The sequence below is a fragment of the Nomascus leucogenys genome, chromosome 20 (assembly GCF_006542625.1).
Source record: "Nomascus leucogenys isolate Asia chromosome 20, Asia_NLE_v1, whole genome shotgun sequence".
Classification (NCBI taxonomy): domain Eukaryota; kingdom Metazoa; phylum Chordata; class Mammalia; order Primates; family Hylobatidae; genus Nomascus; species Nomascus leucogenys.
The window spans coordinates 59356678-59378359 of NC_044400.1; the positions used below are offsets into that span (position 1 = coordinate 59356678).

General features: G+C 43.5%; 1 protein-coding gene across 1 annotated transcript; it reads right to left on the reverse strand.

Moving 5' to 3' along the window:
* Window positions 1–4840: 4840 nt before the first annotated feature.
* Window positions 4841–20009, reverse strand: SMIM20 (small integral membrane protein 20). The gene is given in 5 exon segments (XM_003258461.4): window positions 4841–5481; window positions 6270–6326; window positions 19477–19713; window positions 19822–19975; window positions 19977–20009. Coding segments are annotated over 5 exon segments (519 nt in total). The 3' UTR covers window positions 4841–5443.
* Window positions 20010–21682: the final 1673 nt, after the last annotated feature.

The following is a 21682-nucleotide window of genomic DNA, read 5'->3' on the forward strand; positions in this document are numbered from 1 at the left end:
AACTGCTCCGGCTACCACTATCATTAGAACTACTCTGAGGAAAGCACGCTGGCTTTGTTTTAAAGTTTTCAGAGACTGTCGACTTAAAATGCTTCATATCTCCTAAGTTAAGTAAGGATTATCAGCTTGACATTTAAGGGAGTTCGCCACGTGGTCCTAAACTACATTCCCTTCCTCCGTTCACTCATTCTTTCAGTTGATCATTTAATCATTCCATCCCTCCAAATACTGACCAAGTGCCCACTCTACACCAAGCCCGCACCAGGTGGCAGGACACAGTGGTGCACAAGACAGGAAAAGCCCATGGTATCGTGATTTCCCCATCCACACCTGCATCCAAACCAAAGCAGCTCTCAAACTCTGCACCTTTGTCACCCACTGGATGTCTCTCATTTCCCATGGCTCTGTTCGTGTCAGCTACTCCATCTATGATCAGCTGTCATTTATCTGGCCCCTGCCATGTTCCAGATATTATAATAAGCACCTTACATACAGTATTCCTAATTTTCCCCAAAACTCTACAGGATCTTACCATCCCTCCTGCCACTGAACAACATAGTTCTCCGGAAAGTTCCTGATTTTACAACTAGATGCAACCTTTTTCTTCTAAAACGTATCTCTGGACTTTTTTTCTTTTTCTTTTTTTTTTTTTTCTTTCTTTTTGAGACAGGGTCTTGCTCTGTTGCTCAGGCTGGAGTGTAGTAGCATGATCTCAGCTCACTGCAACCTCCGTCTCCCAGGCTCAAGCAATCCTCCCACCTCAGCCTCCCAAGTAGGTGGGACAAGAGGCCCACGCCACCAACCTTGGCTAATTTTTTTTTTGCATTTTTCATAGAGATGGGGTTTTGCCATTTGCCTAGGCTGCTCTCGAACTCCTGAGCTCAAGCCGTCTGCCCACCTCGGTCTCCCTAAAAACAAAAACAAAAAAACAACTTTTTTTATTGAAGTGTAACATACATTTAGAAAAGTAAACGTATTTGTACAGCTCAATGAATATTCAGAAACTCAACACATCCATGTAACCTGCACCCAGGTAAAAAAATTGAACCCAACAGCACCCTGAACCCCTGCTTGTGCCCCTTCCCATTCCCTACCTCTATCCCTCCCTAAGAAGAGTCACTATCCTGCCAGGCGTGGTGACTCATGCCTGTAATCCCAGCACTTTGGGAGGCCAAGGCAGGTGGATCAGAAGGTCAGGGGTTTGAGACCAGCCTGGTCAATATGGTGAAACCCCATCTTTACTAAAAATACAAAAAATTAGCCGGGTGTGGTGGTGCGTGCCTGTAGTCCCAGCTACTCAGGAGGCTGAGGCAGAAGAATCACTTGAACCTGGGAGGCAGAGGTTGCAGTGAGCTGAGATTGCGCCACTGCACTCCAGCCTGGGTGACAGAGCGAGACTCTGTCTCAAAAAACAAAACAACAACAACAACAACAACAAAAACAGAAAAGCCACTATCCTGACCTCTACCTGGAGGGTTTAATTTTGCCTGTTTTTATTCTTCATCTAACTAGAACCTAAAAGTATGTACTCTTGCAACTGGCTTAGTTTATTCAGTATTGCTGGTGAGATTATATTGTTCATTCTCACTGTTGTATCCTACTCCATCCTGTGAATACATCAGTTTCTTCATACATTGTATTGCTGATGGGCATTTGGGTAGTTTCCAGTGCTGCCATGAACATTCTAGAACATGTGTGTTGGTAAACTTGTGGGTGCACTCTTGCTGCGTAGCCAGAAGCAGGACTGCAGGAACATAGGGTTTGCCTATGTCCAGTGTTAGTTGACACCAGAGTGTGATTTAGTGAATACATATTATTTATGCCCTGCCTCATTTTAAAATAAGGGGTCTAACATGCAATGTAAGATAGAAAACTGAAGTGAAAAGCAGGAAGGAAAATAAGAGCGGGAGGTGGGGTGTGGGGGATGAAGTGAACAAAAAGTAATGGCCAAGATACATTCCACAAGGTCTTCAACACTTTTTAAAAAGCTGGTCTACAGGTCAGGTGCAGTGGCTCACACCTGTCATCCCAGTACTTTGGGAGGCCAAAACAGGCAGATGGTTTGAACCCAAGTTTGAGGTCAGCCTGGTCAACATGGTGAAACCCTGTCTCTGTGAAAAATTAAAAAAAAAAAAATTACCCATGTGTGGTGGTGCAAGCCTGTAGTCCCAGCTCCTTGGGAGAGTGAGGTGGGAGGATCACTTGGGTCCGGGAATTCTAGGCTTCAGTGAGCCATGATTGAGCCACTGTACTCTAGCCTTGGTGACAGAGTAAGACCCTGTCTCAATAAATATAAAAAAAAGAAATAAAAAATAAAAGCTAATCTACAAATGCAGTTGAGCTTCCTGACAGCCAGTACAAAGAGGGAACCAAGGTACACAATTAAATGTTCAAAGATAAAAGTACCAACTGTTCAGCAATGTTGCTATTTCTGGTTCTGAGATTTAAAAAATGTAAATTCAAGTATTCCTAAAGGGGATGTTATTTGACATTGAAAATGAAGATCCCGACTTCACTGCAGTAACAGCAGTAAATTTCTCCCCTCCCCTTCTAACCACCCTGAATATGGACATATGCTCAAGCACAGTTCATTACAACTAACTCCTTAAAGGAATCAACACAATCCAGATACACAATTCTCAAAAGTCGTGACTAAAGAGGGAAAAAAAAGTGGGTTCAAAGTGGACCCCTGGACCACTAGGGGTCTCTGAAACCTTTCCAGGGGGTCTGTATGGTGAAAACTATTTTTAGAAAATGATTAAAGCTTTTTTGCCCTTTTTACACTCATCCTTTTATGGATGTGTACAGAGGAGTTTTCCAGAGGCCATGTGATGTATGATAGAGCAACAGATCGAATACAGAAGCAGATGTGAGAATCCAGCTATTTCCTGTTAAGCCAGACATTAAGGAGATTTGCAAGTTATTTTTTGTCTTGGAAAATAAATTTTTCCACACAAAAATGTCATACTAACCTATATGTTTGTTGTTAATATTTTGAAATGACTTAATAAACATTGTTCAAGTTTGTTTTAATTTCTAATACAGTAAGTATCTATAGATGTAACCCACATAAACAGAATCATTTTGGACTTCATGATTTTTAAGAGTGTAAAGGTGTCCTGAGATTAAAAAGTTTAAGAATCTCTGACATAAAGGAAGATTTTCCCCAAAAGTTGCTGCTTGTTCCCAACTCCCAAGAGATAATCTATAAAAACTGTCCTGTGATCACATAAGTGCATTTGGGAAATGTTATGCCTTTCTTGGAAATCAGAAAAATTAGAAGCAAATTAACATAATCAACTTTAATTCTGTTTCTTAAATGGATTTGACTAAGGACCCCCTCTTTCAAGTGCTCTGTCATCATCTTGGGGGCACACCTGGGAAACTCATGGATAAATCGCAAGGCCCTGTGTCAGTCCTCATAAATAGCATCTCTTACAACTTGGCCTCTGTCACGTGTGGACAGCAGAGTCTGAAGTTAACATCTCTGGCAACATGAAGAGTGATCCTTTTATAAACGTCAAGGCAACTGAGCAGGACAGACAGCCCCTTTATCTCTGTAAAGAGGTGGGCTGAGGGCAGGAACAGGCCCGGGACAAAGACTCCACTCAGGAGATAAATCTGGGTCTGTTCCATCCAAGACAGTCAATCGAGTCCCCATAGTTCTTCTCTACAGAACTCAGACACAGTCATTTTAGCCTGGACATCTTCCAAAGCAGATGGTACCACATGCTCGCCTCGGTCATAAAGAAATCTCAATCACGCTTCCAAAGAATGCTTGACTTTAAGTTATATAACTTCCTGGCGCCCTTTCCAAAAAAAAAAGAAGTGGTCAAATGTACCCCTAATGAGTCAACTTCTTTTACTGGATTGTGAACTGTAAGTCAATTAAATGTTAGGCAATGCCTACCAAAAATGTTGACTTTGGTTTTAGAACTATCAACCTTAAGTCTTCTTGACAGTAATTACATAATTGGGCCAGCTGTCTGTTAAGAAAACTCCAGGTTCACAATAATAAAATTATGTCATCAGGCAGCTCATAGACAGCCTACAATAATATGCAAGACACTCTGATATAAAAATGAAAAAAGTGTGCCACTTCAGAAGCATATCATCTAGTAAGAGATTAGACAGAGCAAAAGAAGAAGGAAGGAAGGAAAGGGAGGGAGGGAAGGAAGGAAAGGGAGGGAGGGAAGGAAGGAAAGGGAGGGAGGGAAGGAAGGAAAGGGAGGGAGGGAAGGAAGGAAAGAGGGAGGGAGGAAGGGAAAGAAGACAGGTTGAGCATTCCTAATCTGGAATCTGAAATGCTCCAAAATCTGAAACTTTTTGAGCACCAACATGACACAAGTGGAAAATTCCACACCTGATCTCATGTGATGGTTTTAGTCAAAAGTTTGTTTCATGCACAAAATTATTTTAAAATATTGTATCAAACTGCCTTCAGGCTATGTGTATAAAGTATATGAAACATAAATAAATTTCATGCTTAGACTTGGGTCCCATCCTCAAAATGTCTCATCATTTATATGCAAATATTCCAAAATCCAAAAAAATCTCAAGTCCAAAACACTTCTGTTCCCAAGCTTTTCTGGATAAGGGATACTCAACTCACCTTCTCACTTTCATCTTTGCAGCACCTAGTGAGGTACCTGGTAGAGAATCACCATTCAGTATTTGTCTCAACAAATTTGTTATTTACCTCTAAAACGTTTACCTGAGTACAAACAGATGAATCGCACATAGATATCTAGTCAAATATAATCTAGTCAAATTGTACTTCTCAGCACTATAATTTAATTGCTTTATGAAAGACGATTTACAAAAATACACCACTGCAAGATAGAAATAAATCATTTTAATGTCTATTTTTCACTTCTATTAATTGATTATTGATTTCTACACAAGTGTATGCATCGAGTTTGACTTGCTTCATATTTATTTTCCAACATGGTGCAATGCACGAAGTACCTTGTCCTCAAAGAGCTTTATCAACTTGAACATTTTCAAAGAGCGCTATAAGGCAGCTCAGCATGGCAGTTTTTTACCGAAATCTCTTATCTGGAAGATGGCAAAATAGACCCGGACCTTCCCGAGCCTACTGGTTGCTTGTATTCATATCACAGCTTGCTTGAGTAAGTGGTAACGACAGAATAATAAGCAGATTGCTCCAAACCCAGCTGGGTGAGATAGCTTCATTTTTGGAAAATCAACTGAATCATGAAAACCTTCCTAATGGTATAATTTGTTCCAGAGTTCTTTTGATACTTAAGAAGGGAAATACTAATCCTTGTGCACAGTCTTTTATTACAAGCACTCTTATTTATGGTATTACAGAGTTTTCTTCTCCAGCCGTCATTCTCTGGTGAGGTGACTGACTATAACCCATGCAGAATCGAAAGCATGAAGAAATCTCCTTTTTTAATCAGAGCTGGTGACAGCCCTCTCATTTCCTGCCAAATGGATCAGACCACACTTTTAACCCTATGGAAAGAAACAGGAACAAAAACAGGATTCATTTTTAAATGTCCTTCCACTTTCCTCCTCCCCAAACAAACAAAATGACATCAGAATTGAGCTGTGCAATTTACAGTGTAGTTTGAGATGGTGCGAGCAGGCTGCCGGAACCTTGGCATTAAATGGCCAGGAAGCCATGGCTGCCATAAGGGACTTTTAAATGGCTCAGGAATTGTACCCCATAACAGGAACACCGACATCTGGCCTAGTTAAAAAATAAATAAATAAAAAAGAATGTTGCTACAGATTTTTTGAGCTTTGGTTAATAAATGAGAAACTTCTCATTCCTGGCTAACTTGGATCCCCTTGAAGGAACTAACCATTCAGCCATAAAGGGAGCTTTTTAGCCCTTGTGCAAAGCAGAACCCCACATCAATTCAAATAGCTGACAAGTAAACACTATTTTCCCATGAGGGGAGTGTTTAAATAGGTGCTTGGTAAATAAGTCTGCCAAACAGCTATTCACATCTCATATCGAACCACACACTTGTTAACATTTTTATGCCCACTTATAAAATGGAAAAGAGGAACCTGGCAAACGTGCAAAAAGTATTCTGGAGTGAAATATTAGAAAGACGCCTTGGGTGGCATCTATAAATGGCAACTGTTGAGAAATAAATAGCAAAATCACAATCTTGTCTCTAAGCTAAAAGGCATTTTCCCACTCTCCACGCCAAGGCAAACACACACAAACCACACAACACAGTAGTACAAATAAGATTTGGTTTTGATTTTTTTTTTTTTTTTCAGTTTACCTGGTGGCTGCACATCCTCTTGAACAATTCCAGCCCGATTTATAGCTTGTTCCTTCTCTGAGAAACACAAGAGAAAAATCATTCTTTAGAAGGGGGACCGGGAGAGAGAAATCTTTGTATTTACATGGGCCAATGACATGGGACAATTAGAAAACAGTATTTATGAGTGCTGTTAAATTCAGATACGCTATTATGCAAAGCTTTTAGGTTGTGGAAGTTAGATCCTACAATGCAAAAGAGATTGGGTATTTTCAAAAGAATAAAGAAATCCATACTTCAAAAGAAAAGCTCCCCAACTAACATCTCCTCTCTGTGATCTCAGCATTTTGGAAAGACAAGAAAACAACAACAAAAAAAGAACAATTTTGAAAGAACTGGTGGGCATGATATCACGAGGGGAAAGCTGCTGAATTGAAGAACAAGTACAATTAAGAAAACGATGTAGTTTATATGTCTAAAATGCACTCCACCGAAGGACTAGACTCAGAGCTAAATATGCTATGTTTTTGATAGGAAATAGAGCAGAAAATTAATCTTTGGGTGGGTGGCTTTGGTTTGGATAATTGAAGCTTCCCTAATTGATTGCAGGTGCTGTGCCAATTAGTAAGCGCATTGTAGCAACAGCAACTAAGCCCGTCTCTTTGGAGACGTCCAACAGGCAAGGGCCAAGAGAAATTGGGCATTTCATATCTGTGGGCTTGAAGCACTCTGACACATCTTTCTAAGTGGTTTAGAATAAACCCAAGGTCTGTGAAAACAAAGAGTTATTATTTTAAGTATCTTGACAAACAAATGACAGCTTTTCAGGAGAAAGCCTTAGAGCCAAAGGACGTTTACCACTAAATTATAGTAATGAAATGTCGTAATCGGACCTTTGTTTTAATCAGGCTGACAGTGTTTCTTTAAATCCACATTTAGCTCTTATTTAGTATCAGGCCATTTTCTTTACTTTGGCCTCTGGATTCTCATAAAGTTACACAAACATAAAGGTACAAGAAACAGGGTTTGGCCAAATCTAATATTCATTGAACTTGCTTCTCTAGTCATGTGACAGAAAGTCAATCCTAAATGACCGACCTGATGGTTTTATCAATACTAAGTTTTGCTGTGGCAAATAAAACACTGGGCAATGGGGATTATGGGAATCCTGATGTCCAAGTCTAAGAGGGATGGAGGGAACACGTAGGATACTCAGGCCTATTACAGGAAACAAGCGCCCTGATGGTTTCACTGTTCCTCTCTGAAAAGTAGTGGGTGAATGGCAACCAAGATTTTCTCAAGATACATCAAAAGATTTCTTCCATTTAGAGTGGATATTATGAAGCCTCTGAAGTGTTAGACTTTCTGAAATAACTCAACACAAAAGGTGTCCTCATTTCTTAAGACATTAAATCATTGCAGAACTGAGCATCATCCTATAGACATGTAAGTCTCAAAGTATGGATGTCTCGAACATGCTCTTGGAGGATGCCAACATGTAAAAGCCCACAGTCATCAGTCTTGCCAGGAACGAAAACAGAATTAATTTTCTATATCTAACTAACAGGTCTATTTTCTGATACTATGGAAGAGGGAAGATTTGAGTTTTAAAAAATCACTATCAGAAAGCATTCTAGACTTAGCGATTTCATAAAATCAGACATCCTGGTGTACCAAACACATTCTCCAGAGGCAGGTACTGCAAGGCAAAAGAAGCTGGCAGACTGCCAAGCATGAAAGGAAGCTGACTTTTGGTGGCAAGGACCGAATGCCTAATTGTGTTCTAACCTCTTATGATGCAATGGAGAACCAAGTGAAAACAAAGAAATCCCTGTCTTCACACTTTCTTGCTAATTGCTAATGAGGCTGAAGCAAGGCTGAAGATTTATTTTAAATAGACCATAATCTCTTTATAATCCTTGTCCTAATGCAACCACCTCTGTAGTTTGGCTTGGTCAGGAAATTTAAACCACTTTGCTGAGCCCGTTCCTACCAAATGATAACCAGGTATTAGCATCCTATCTACATCCCCTGGTTCTTTAATCCATTAATGTTTTATAAATACTCTAAGGCCAAAGCAGTCTTATGTAAATTCATGATGTAACACAAAGACACTTTATTTGTGAATGCAGAATACGCTAAAAGGAAAACAGAAACGAGTCCCTCACGATTTAGCAGTGCATCTTGATTGAGGTTGACAGTAAGCTTCTATTTCCCTATCTTTGGAAAAGAGCAAATGTATATAAACCTCAGGAAAAGGGTAATGGCAGAAGTCAGGGGTTTAACTATGTAAACAAATCAGGATAAGCTTATTACCAACTTCACTAGTGAGCACATTTCTATCAGGAGTGAAATGATTTAAATCCAAATATGGCACACTGGGTTAAAAAAACTCCCCACTCCAGTGTCTCAGCAAGCCCGACTCTGCCCCCTGGTGCTAAGGCAGTGGTGTGATTTGTAGTTTTAATTGAGGATGTTATCTCTAGTCCAGGGGCCAAAGTGTATTATTAAAACTAGTAATACATGCAGACCGGCTGATTTTTTGTATGGTAATAAAAGAATCTACCTAATAATGTTTAAGTCTTTAAAAACAAAAACATATCCTTATATTAAATGTCCACACTAGGACATACATCAACTGTGTGACTTGTCACTTGAACATTCACAACAATGCAAACACTGCAGGATACTCAAGCCCCAGCTCCCTCAGTAGTCTCAGGATTATTCGTTGAGGGTGCTCTAGTGGAGGACCAGCAGATAGAAACCTAAAATAAAAAAGCAAATGAAAGCTGGTGCAAGGTATGACCTTGGGAACCTACCTCCCTATTTCTTCCTGCCAATAAATACTTAAAAGCAACTCTGTCAGGCGCAGTGGCTCACGCCTGTAATCCTAGCACTTTGGGAGGCTGAGGTGGGTGGATCACCTGAGGTCAAGAATTCAAGACCAGCCTGGCCAACGTGAAGAAACCCCATCTCCACTAAAAATACAAAAATTAGCCAGGCATGGTGGCGGGCGCCTATAATCCCAGCTACTTGGGAGGCTGAGACAGAAGAATTGCTTGAACCTAGGGGGCAGAGGTTGCAGTGAGCCGAGATCCTGCCACTGCACTCCAGCCTGGGCGAAAGAGCAAAACTCTGTCTCAAAAAAGAAAAATAAATAAAATAAAATAAAAGCAACTCACAACTTGAATTGTGACAAATGGCAAAATTTGAATGTGGGCTGTATATTCCATACAAGTTGAATATCCCTTATCTGAAATTGGTTGGGAACAGAATTGGTTTAGATTTAGGATTTTTTCAGATTTTGGAATATTTACATATATATATATAACAAGATATCTTGGGGATGGGATCCAAGTCTAAACATTAAATTCATTTGTTTCATATACATCTTATATACATAGACTGAAGATAATTTTATGCAATGTTTTTAATAATTTTGTGCATGAAACTAAATTTATATTAAGTACTTATGTGTGGTATTTTCCACTTGTGTCATTTTGGAACCCAAAAAATTCCAGATTTTGGAGCATTTTCCATTTTCAGATTAGAAATGCTCAAACTGTTAATAGCACTGCATCAACGTTAAATTTCCTAGATTGGAAAACTGTTTTGTGATTACATAAGAGAATGCCCTTGTTCTTTGGAAATACAGGCTGAAGTGTTTAGGAATGAAAGCTCACAATGTCTTCAACCTACTCTCAAATGGTTCAGCAAAATAACAGCAATAATTATATAGTACATATAACTATATCTGTATATATGTATGTATCTACCTTATATATGGGGGAGAAAGCAAATGTGGCAAAATGTTAACAACTGGTAAATCAAGGTGAAGGACAATATAGGAATTTACTGCACTGTTCTTGGATCTTTTGTCAGTTTGAGTTTCTTTTATTTATTTATTTATTTTCTGAGACAGAGTCTTGCTCTGTCACCCAGGCTGGAGTACAGCGGCGTGATCTCAGCTCACTGCAACCTCTGCCTCCCAGGTTCAAGGGATTCTGCTGCCTCAGCCTCCCCAAGTTTGAGTTTCTTTTTTCACTAACAAAAATCACATAACTGTACAATATGCATAAGAAAGTCCAACACCATTTTGACTCTTCCATGGTGATTATTTCAAAGAAGCTATCTTTTAAAAAGTAGCAAATGTAAAATTTTTTTCAAAAGCTTTTCAGTTGCTTTTCTTGCTGCTGTCACCTAGACACATACATCATCTGCCTCTGGGGTATTCCAGAACTGGAGGTTCACTGGTGGCGAGTGTGAACCAGGGGCCAAGGGGAAGCCATATGACCGCAGCAGCAAGTGCGACCCAGTTGGTGACCAAATGGACGTGGTGACGAGAAAGGACCAGGGACGGAGGGGAAGCCATTGACCACAGCAGCAAGTGTGACCCAGTTGGCTGAAGGGGACCAAGTGGACACTTGAAGCACTGCACTCCTCCCAACAGTGTCAACAGGTCTGTTTCCTCACCAGAGCCTGGCTGAATCCAGGGAACTGTGTAATGCCCATTAGAAAACAAGACCCAGTCTGCCTGTGCATTTCATTCGATTATATGGTGAAAGGACTAAAAAGCATATTCTAAGCGCCTGGCATGTTACAAGGAAAATGCTCTTACAAGGTAAGAATTCTTTCTGCATCAGGTGATTTTTAGTACCGTGTGCTGCCTAGGCATAGCCTCTTTCGGGCAGGGGCAGCAAGGTGCAGCAGAAATCAACGGGACTGAGAAGCGGCAGAACTGAGGCCTCACAGCTCTCCCCTGTGGCCTTTCACTTGGCTGGCTGTTGAACATTCTTCACTGTCTGAAGGCATCGTGAGGCAGGGCATTAAGTACAGGCAAGGTCAAGGGAGTTAGGGCCTAGTGTCCACCCAGCAGCTAATGTGCTGAGTAACCTTGGACAAGTCCCTAAATGAGGAGACAGAAGTGAGCTCAAGCCCCTTCTGGCAAAACCCTATGATTTTATGCTTCTGAACATCCAATTAAAATTTCAAATGAAGAGGATCACAGAAAATGATCTTATTCTGTCTAATTTCACAGGCTGGCCTCAAATGCATGTTATTTGTAAAAGGCCATATTCAGGGTCACTGTCTAGTTCTAGGAAACAAAGACAGATTAGCCATCTGTACTCTTCCCTAACTGTGGCCTCTTCAGACCAAACACGCTATGCCAACAGGGTGAAAGCTAAAAAGCGTCTGGGACTCCCTCCAGAAGTACAGCAGAACTGTACCCAGACTTCTGGTTTTGGGTCACTGACCCACTGATGCCATCATCTGTCCGGCGCTCATTTCAGTACTTGAGGTATCATGTACAGAACTGACTTGTACTCCACATAACACTTAGGAAAGCCTTGCTAAGTTAACGAAAGAGCTGACGATCATGCTGAATGCCAAAATGAAATCCAATAAGGCAGTCTGGTGATAGTGGCTGCCTGCTCTGCAACCATGGAAGATCTTGGCTTTGTTTTACCTAAGCAGGATTCCCCTTCTTTTCTGCTGCCTGTATGCTTGTTCCAGCAGAGACCCTGGAACGTACTTGTCCCCATACCCATGCTGGCACAGGTGAAGGGCCCGGACTGATCTGACACTTGGCTCTACATGGACTGCCTTGCCAGTTGCTGGCCCTAAGTCTTGCTTTTACTAGTAACCCAGTTCTCAGCGACTAGGCTTCTGCCCTGTCCATCCAAGAATGATGGGCTTCTGCCCCATAGTCTCAGAATCCTGGGGAATGAAATGTATGAAGGATGGTCAGGAGAGAAGGCCTAACAAGAAAGGCTAACAGGAGTGGCTGAAAGGCAGGAGCAAAAGAGCAAACCCAGGAGGACCTTCCATGGTGGAGAGACCCAGGGAAGACAGTGCTCCAAGGAAGGAGAGGATGGCCTAGAGTTGGTGCCTCTTACTTATAAATGACCTGACTTCCTGTGTCACAAAGAGAATAGACGCCATCACCTGGAAGTGCCCACAACTTGCCAACATCAAACCTAGATATGGCAGCATCCACACCATCCTTCCTCCTGAGCTGGTGGAAGAGGTGCCTTGCCTTTGGTCCAAGGCTCTTTCCTCTACTTGAGCTCAGGATCCCATGTCACCTCCCACTCTACGGACTGTCTTCTCTCTCCAGCAGCTTTCTCTGTCTAAGACTTTCTTGGCCCTCCATCTCTTCCAGCCAAAACTAAAAGAAAACTCTTCCCAGACCCTGTGACCTGCTGGAAACTGCCATTCTCCTCTCCATACAGCCAAACATCTATAAATAGTCAACTTAATACACTATTTACTCTTCAATCCACTGCAACCTGCCTTCTGCCTACTTCTAAACCACTGAAAGCATGTTTAACAATATAACCAATCACTTTTAACTTATTTCTGTTAAATATAATAGATATTTTCACTTACCTCTTTTACGTCTCTAAGCAGCCTAACCCTGCTGACCACACTCCCTTTTCATGAAGAGCTGTCTTTATGGGGCTTGTGACTGCAGCTTCTCCTGGTTTGAAACCTGTCTAGCCACTCCTCCTCATTCTCCTCAGAGGGCCTTTCTCTTCCTCCGACTGCCTATGCTTCAGCCCTTCTGACACTGGTGTTCCACAGCACACTGTCCCGGGCCAGCTTGCCAAAAGCGAACTAACTTGTCTTTTCACCCCAAAACCAATTCCTTCTTGTGTTTTCTAGCTAATGACCAGCATCTCCATCTCCTCAGCTGCTGGAGCCAGAACACTGGGTGCCATTCTCCTTCTTTGCCCCATGGCTAATCAGCCACAAACCCCTGTAGGGTTTACTTCTTTTCTTTTTTTTAAATGAGACAGGGTCGCACCGTGTTGCCCAGGCTGGTTTGAACTCCTGGGCTCAAGTGATCCTCCTGCCTCGGCTGCCCAAAGTGCTGGGATTACAGGTGTGAGCCAACATGCCCACCAGTTTGCTTCTTAAATACGGCTCCCAAATGCAGTCACTTATCTCCACTCCCTTAGCCACCACTCTGGTTTAGGGTATAGTCACCTCTCCCTGAGGTCACAGGAAATACGGCCTTCCTGTACCTGGCCTTCCTGTCCCCAGATTTGACATTTCCAGCTTCTAGTTCACATACAATCAATCACAGTGATGCTTGTAAAGAGTGAATATGATCACTGCTCTTACTAACATACAGTCCTGTGTCACTCAACTGTGGGAGTACTTTCTGAGAAATGCGTCCTTAGGTGATTTCATTGTTGTGCGACCATCATAGAGTGTACTTGCGCAAACCTAGACAGTGTAGCCTACTACACACCCAGGCTATGTGATATAGCCTATTGTTCCTAGGCTACAAACCTGTACAGCATGGTACTGTACTGAATATTGCAGGCAACTGTAACACATAGTAAAGATTTGTGTGTCTAAACATAGCTAAACTAGAAAAGGTACAGTAAAAACACTGTATAAAAGATTTTCCAAATGGTATACCCAAATAGGATATTTACCTTGAATGAGGCCTGCAGCAGTGGAAGTTGCTCTGGGTGAGTGAGTGGTGAGTGAATGTGAAGGCCTAGGACATGACTGCACACTACTGCAGACTCTATAAACACTGCACACTTAGGCTACACTACATTTATTTTTTAAAATTTCTTTCTTCAGTAATAAATGAACCTCAGCTAACTTTTTTACTTTATAAACTTTTAAATTTTTAAAACTTTTTGACTCTTATAACATTTAGCTTAAAACGCAAACATCTATAGCTGTACAAAAATATTTTCTTTCTTTATATATCTTTATTCTATAGGCATCTTTCTATTTTAAAATTATTATTATTTTTTTCCTTTTTAAACTTTGGTGTGAGAAACTAAGATACAACACAAATATTAACCTAGGCCCACACAGGGTCGGGCTCATCAGGACATCACTAGGCGACAGAATTTCTCAGCACCATGATAATCTTATGGGACCCCTGTCATACACGTGGTCTAGCGCAGGCCAAAATATGACACAGCACATGACTATACTTCAATAACCCTCCTCTGGCTGGACTTCCAAGACACCAAAGGGTTACTGGAGTGCTGTAATTAAGCAAGTGAGATGATCAAATTTGGATGGCGTGACAAACTTTTCAAAAACCACGGCAGAAGACCTGCAGTTCTATACATTTTCCAATAGACAAAAACAGAGTTTCCCAGTTACAAATTCTTACCAAAGAAGTAGTAACAGATGTATGTCAGAAGGAAGAAAACTGAAGCTAGAAAGGAGTGAGATGTGAGAAGCGTCAGTGAGTAAAGAACGCGGGTGAAGATAAACAGTCAGAGACCATATACAATAGTGATGGTGTTAACTGATTTGCTGAGTCATAGGCACCAGGCAGGACAAATATATTATGTCAGGTGCATGGGACAAAGGCTAAGGCATTATAAGGACCTTGTATTGTCCAAGGGTAAAGATGCTGACTAACTCTAAACTTTAATTACAAAAGAACAAAAATAGAATTTAAAACTTTCAAACTAGTAGCGAGAAGAGAAGAATAAAGAAGGCTTGAGGCAGAAAAGAAGAAAAAAGGAAGCATAGAAACAGAACAGAAGGCCGGGCACAATGGCTCATGCCTGTAATCCTAACACTTTGGGAGGCTGAGGCGGCTGGATTGCCTGAGCTCAGGAGTTTGAGACCAGCCTGGGCAACATGGTGAAACCCCATCTCTACTAAAATACAGAAAAAAAAAAAAAAAAAAGCTGGGCGTGGTGGCATGCGCCTGTAATCACAGCTACTTGGAAGGCTGAGGCAGGAGAACTGCTTGAATCCAGGAGACGGAGGTTGCAGTTAGCCAAGATCTTGCCACTGCACTACAACCTGGTGACACAGCAAGACTCTGTCTCAAGAAAAAAAAGAATAGAAAGCACAAAATAGTCTACGGCCATACCACCCTGAACGCGCCCGATCTCGTCTGATCTCGGAAGCTAAGCAGGGTCGGGCCTGGTTAGTACTTGGATGGGAGAAAGCACAAAATAAGGTGAGAAAAATAAATGCAAATATATCAGTAAATAGAATAAATGAAAATTAATCCAATCCAATAGTTAAAAGAGATTATCAGGTCAGATTAAAATATCTAGTTTATGTTGGTTTTAAGATATTCACATAAGGACAAAGTCTGCTTGTATGAGGAGAGAAACAGATAAGCTAGGAAAATATTAAAAGAAATCTGGGCTGGGCGTAGTGGCTCATGCCTGTAATCCCAGCACTTTGGGAGGCTGAGGCGGGTAGATCACCTGAGGTCAAGAGTTCGAGACCAGTCTGGCCAACATGGTGAAACCCCATCTCTAGTAAAAAATACAAAAAGATAGCCGGGCGTGGTGGTGGGTGCCTGTAATCCCAGCTACTTGGGAGGCTGAGGCAGGAGAATTGCTAGAACCTGGGAAGCAGAGGTTGCAGTGAGCTAAGATCGCGCCACTGCACTCTAGCCTCCAGCCTAGGCATCAACAGCGAAACTCCATCTCAAAAAAAAAAAAAAAAAAAGGAATCTGGTAGCACAATAAAATCAGATAAAACAGACATGGGGAAGAACAGTGGAGATAAAGAGAATTCTTCTATAATGATAATTAGAAAAAATTATCCAGAATATTCTAGATTGTATGCACCTAATAACATGGCCACAGGACATCCAAATACAAACAGAATTAAGAAGCTTGATCTGTAATTAACATACATAGATACAGAACTCTGTACCCAACAAGAGAATAGCCACCATTCCAAGCACACAGGGAATATTTACAAAAACTGACCTGTACCAGGCCCCAAAGCAAATCTTGACCAGTGTCAGAGAATCAAAATCATATAGTCCACATTCTCTGACCACAAATGCAAGTAAGATAGAAACCAGCAACCAAAAGTCACCAGAAAAGACCCCTGTGGATGCTAGGTAGAGAATGGGAAGTAGGTGGGACACAGTGGAAGCAGCTCAGTCCCAGGAATGGGTGGAGCGAGGTGGACAAGACAAAGGTGGGAAGAGCGTGATGGAAGGAAGTGACTGACCATGTTGTTTGGTTAGGTGCAGTCCACACCTAGCACAGTGCCAGGTACCCAGCGATTGCTAGAATCCAAGTTTCTTCTAAAAAAGAGAGTGAGATGCTAAATAAATGCTAGTTGAATGTGTCAGAATGAGCTGAAGCTCCGACCACACAATAGGTTTCCATGACCTGATCATGAACACCTCATCCCAGTTTACTGCCAGGTCAGCCAGCCCCAGGCCTATCCACCTGCTAAAATCTCCATGTCTCACATTCCTGCCCTTTTGGCTTATTATTTTGTAAACATTTTAATAAAATGTCTAATATAAGACCATACTAGGTGTTTCCACAGCTGTTACCTCATTTAATTCACCCCAAACCCTGTAAATTCAATCCAGTGAACTACACTGCTACAGATGAGGAAACAGGCAGGGCTCAGAGAGGTGAAGGAACTTTGATGAGGGTAATTCATCTAGTAGGCTATGCAGACACTCATCTCCCCCACTGCCTTTTCTTGCCCCCTTAGACAAGCAGTATGCTGTCTTGGTTTAGGGATTAAGGATATTAATTCAAGTCCCAGATCTGTGACTCATCAGCTGTGGGTCCTTGTGTTAACTGTTTCGCACCTCAGTTTGTCCACAAATGAAATGGGGATGATGATCATATAGCAGCTGCCACAAAGGGCTGTTATCAACACTAAATGGGTTAATATATAGGAAGTGCTTAGAAAAGTGCCAAGCATATAGTAAACTTCCCACAAATATTACCTGTTCAGCAATATTTACCTGTTTAAAAGAATCAGTTGCCAGCACTGAAGGTGAAAGCTGTGTAAATGCTCTGCCCATTACAAATGTTACAGCGGTCAGTTTGTAACACTAGCACTTTGGGAGGCTGAGGCAGGAGGATCGCTTGAGGTGAGGTGTTTAAGACCAGCCTGGCCAACATGGCAGAACGCTGTCTCTACTAAAAATATAAAAATTAGCCAGGACTGGTGGTGCATGCCTGGATTCCCAGCTACTTGGGAGGCTGAGGCACAAGAATTGCTTGAACCTGGGAGGCAGAGGTTGCAGTGAGCCGAGATCATGCCACTGCACTCCAGCCTGGGTGACAGAGCAAGACTGTCTCAGAAAAAAGAATCAGTTATGATCCCCAGAAAAGAGTTGGCCAAATTAATCAATATGGAACCAGAGGCTGGGCTGGTGGCTCACACCTATAATCCCAGCACTTTGGGAGGCCAAGTCGGGTGGATCACCTGAGGTCAGGAGTTCGAGACCGGCCTGGCCAACATGGCAAAACCCCGTCTCTACTAAAAAATGCAAAAATTAGCTGGGCATGGTGGCGGGCACCTGTAATTCCAGCTACTCAGGAGGCTGAAGCAGGAGAATTGCTTGAACCTGGGAGATGGAGACTGCAGTGAGCCGAGATCAGGCCACTGCACTCCAGCCTGGGTGACAGCGGAAAAAAAGAAACAAAAACAAAAACAAAAAGGAACCAGAAAAGTGGGAAGGCACAGACTGCCTGCTTTTCAGTTAAAAATGCAGATATTACAGTTACATTCACTAAATGTTCACCCACAGATGAACATCACCTGATTTGTCTGTCTCAAGACATTCAGACAACCACAGATTCTGGAGTATCCCTAAAAGACTGTTGCTGGGATACACAATACAAGCCCACACCTTGACCATTTCATCTCAAGCAGGGTTTCTCAACCAAGGCACCACTTGAATTTTAAGCTCGGTAATTCTTTGTCATGGGGGTCTGTCTTGTATGCACTGCAAAAAGTTTAGCAGTATCCCTGGCATCTATCTACAAGAAACCAGTAGCAACACTCGACCCCCCCATCCCAAGTTGTGACAAGCAAAAATGTCTCCAGATTGAGCCAAATATCCTGAGGGGCAAAATCACCCCTAGATGAGAACCACAGCTCTAGTTTTCAGAACTGACTTTTCCAATGGGATGCAAAGCAGACCCTTTGTCCCAAGTTCTAGTGGCCTTAATATAATCGCTGGGGCAGACGTCCAGTGAAGAAGGATGGTGGAAACAGATCCCGCAGGGCTTCATACAGCCCACCTTACTCCCACGCATGGTGCATGCAGATAAGCTGGAAGGCAGAACACAGTGGCCATTTCAGTCTTGGTTGATGAAAAGAAGCTACAAGGAAATCTGAGTGTGCACTTAAAACGCTCTGCCTCCAGAAATCGACTGCTGTAACACTTGTTATGGGCGGAACGTTTACACGGAGCTTTCGCCTTCAATTCGCCAAGCTTCCAGTGTCTGTTAATATTCCCAAGGGGCAGGGTTGGCCCTCTTCCATCTTCAAGATGATTCGGGTTTCCTGGTGAACAAAATGAGCCTCTAATGCCTAATATTTTCTCTCTGACAGATGGTTTCAGATGTATCAAAGTGCTAATCCTTGCTGAGGTATAGGTCTCAAGGAAGAAGAGTTTGGCTTTTAGAATGATAGGACTGGAATGATTAAGAAGGAAAATTACTCCCAGGATATTCACCATTACCATGTGAGCAATCGGCTTAAAACGAAGGAAACCAGCAAAATCGGAAAAACAATTTGAGGAAAAAGAAGAGAAAAAACTAAAAACCCCAGGTTAACAGTTTGGGTTTGAAACAGTCCCACTCAAAAAACATCTTTGGGAGTGGAAATGAAGTGCAGTAAAAGCACCTTTCCGCTCAGGAGGATCAGGGTTCCATCTGGCTCCCCCAGTCACCATTCCCAGCCTGCGTGCTCCGAGGAGGCTCTGGACAGAAGCCCGGGGTAGGATATATTTGCCTTGTCACTTACTTGCTGTGTGACCTTGGGAACGTTATAAAACCTCTGGGCCTCAGTTCCCTCATTTGTAAAATTGGCATGTTTTCCATATATACTTCAAGGTGAGCTTGTGCAAATGAAACGATCCAACATATGCCTAACCTGACGTATAATAGGCATTCAGTGAATTTTAACTGCAAATATGAACTAGTACTTAGCGTCGACTTATGTGAGGACTGCTTTCATATACATGACCACCTGAATGTCACAGGAGGCTCGGCATTTTAGCATAGATGATGTAGCCATAAACATTCACAGATGAGGATACCGAGGGTCCCAGAGGTTGAGCAACTTGTCCAAGGTCACAAAGCTGAACATGGCAGGATTCGAACCCGGCTTTCCCTAATCCTTGAGCCAAGTTCTTTCCACGACACCACGTGGAGCTCACAGAGAGGGAGGTGTGTGTGTGGGGAGGTCAGGTCACCGCAAGGGGTCAGAGATCACTCACTGTACTCCTCCAATCTCATTAGGGGCCGGAAGTAGATGGGATAGAAGGCGGCGCCGATCAGGGAGATGAAGCCGCCGAAAATGAGCGCGGTGCGCAGGTTCCGGGACATGGCGTCAGGCCCCGGGCTGCCCTGACCCGCCGACCGCCCCGCACTCTCGGAAACCCGGCTACCGACGGCCGGGCCGTGACCCCGCTCGGAAGAGGTGGAGAGGCTTTCGCTTCCGGGCCTTGGGGGAGGGACGAAGAGGAGAGGCGGAGCGGAGAGAGAGACAGGGGTGGAGTCAGAGGCGGGGCCTCAGGGCTGGGAGGGGCGGAGCCAGGAAAGGGGTGGGGTCACAGGCGGGGCCTCGGACCCCGCTCTCCGCCTTCCCCGGGATTCCGTGCTGTGCGGGCCGGGTGCTGGCGTTGGATTGAGGTTGGAGCTGTTTTGCTGCGCTCGATTCCCGCGGTCCCTGTTCTGTCTACTTTCCTTTCTTCGGCCCAGTTCCTCCCTCAGCACCTCCACCCAGCACCCTCCAGACCTCCTTTACCATCGCCTTCTTTACCAGCCAGCTTTCTCGTCCATCCCCCGTTAATTGCTTATTTAGCGACTGTCCGCCATGCGCCGTATGCTCTCTGTCGCTCGCGCAATTAATCCTTGTATCAGTCTGCTTAGTTTACAGGAGAGGGAACCGCAGCTCCGCTGCGCGGCTTTGGACGAGTCACTCGTCCTTCTTGAGGGAGGTTTGTACTTATGAGAGACCAAGGGGCAAATCTCTGGCCCGAGAGGGCCTGCCGGGGGATTCTAAAACCGGAGCCGCGGGGCTTCTGCACCAAGACTAGCCTAGGAGGAACGTTGTTTCAGCATCCGAGCTACTCTCTTTCTCCATCCCATCCTGTCTCCCTCCATCCCATCCTCTCTCCCTGTTCCCTGTGCTGGGATGCCTTGGCCAAGGCAGAGAGCCAGCGTCCGGTCCCATCCACGGGGCCACTGGGCGCTTCCGTATTGTCTGGGTGGGAGCCACTGAGGACAGATACCTGTTTCCTCTTCCTCAAGTTGCCATCCTCCGCCCTCTGCACCACACTGCCCTTACAGGTGGGCTGTGCCTGACTATGACCTTCCCAGGGATACTGGGCAGCTGAGACACAGATTCTTTGGGCCCCATGCCTTTATAAATAGGAATCATGCCAGCAGCTGGGCCTGGGGAGCAAAGAGGATATCTATCTGGACCTTAGCAGTATTATTTAGGCCACAACAGATCTACAAGCGTTTCAAAATAGCTTGGAGAGGACAGGTTTCCTCTTTCTTTGTAATCTTGTAGTTGCATCAAGCTACCGTCTACGTCTACCTCTGTGGCTCTAGAAGCATGTAAATCAGTTATTCAGTCTCTCCCTAGAGTCATGGACTATCTGCCATGCCCCAAACACCAGGCAGAGTGCTAAGGGGACACAAAGATGAATAAGATGTGACCCCTGCTCTCTAGGATCCTGTCGTATAGATGAAGAGATAGAACATATCCATAAAAAGATAACTAATGACCGACATGGCCTGCTGCCGACACATGTTATGGTCCTGCGGGCTACAGAAATTCAGAGGAAGACAGATGACTGCAGTGTGGCAGCTACTCCTCGGGCACTTACAGGAGCTTGTTAGGGTGAGGACAGAAGACTTCATAACACAGAGGGAACCTGTGACGCCAGCTTTATATCACACGACAGAAAATACCCAGGTGAGGGCTGGGGACAGTGGCTCACGCCTCTAATCCTAGCACTTTGGGAGGCTGAGGTGGGTGGATCATGAGGTCAGGAGTTTGAGACCAGACTGGCCAGCATGGTGAAACCCCGTCTCTACTAAAAATACAAAAAAAATTAGCCAGGTGTGGTGGCGCACGCCTGTAGTCCCAGCTACCCGGGAGGCTGAAGCAGGAGAATAGCTGGAACCTGGGAGGCGGAGCTTGCAGTGAGCCGAGATCACACCACTGCACTCCAGCCTGGGTGACAGAGTGAGACTCCGTCTCAAAAGAAACAAAAAACAAAAAGAAAATACCCAGGTGTAGTGGGCATCTGTCATTTTATCAGCCCAGTGGCCACTTCCCTTTTTTCTGTGAATAGTACCCCAAGTATCTTTCTGGCACCCACTTTTTTCCCACTCTTGGTCCATGAGATAAGCTAGGGCTCCCCATCCTCATCCTACTTCTTCCCAGCTCTGAGAGTTAAGCATAAGGGC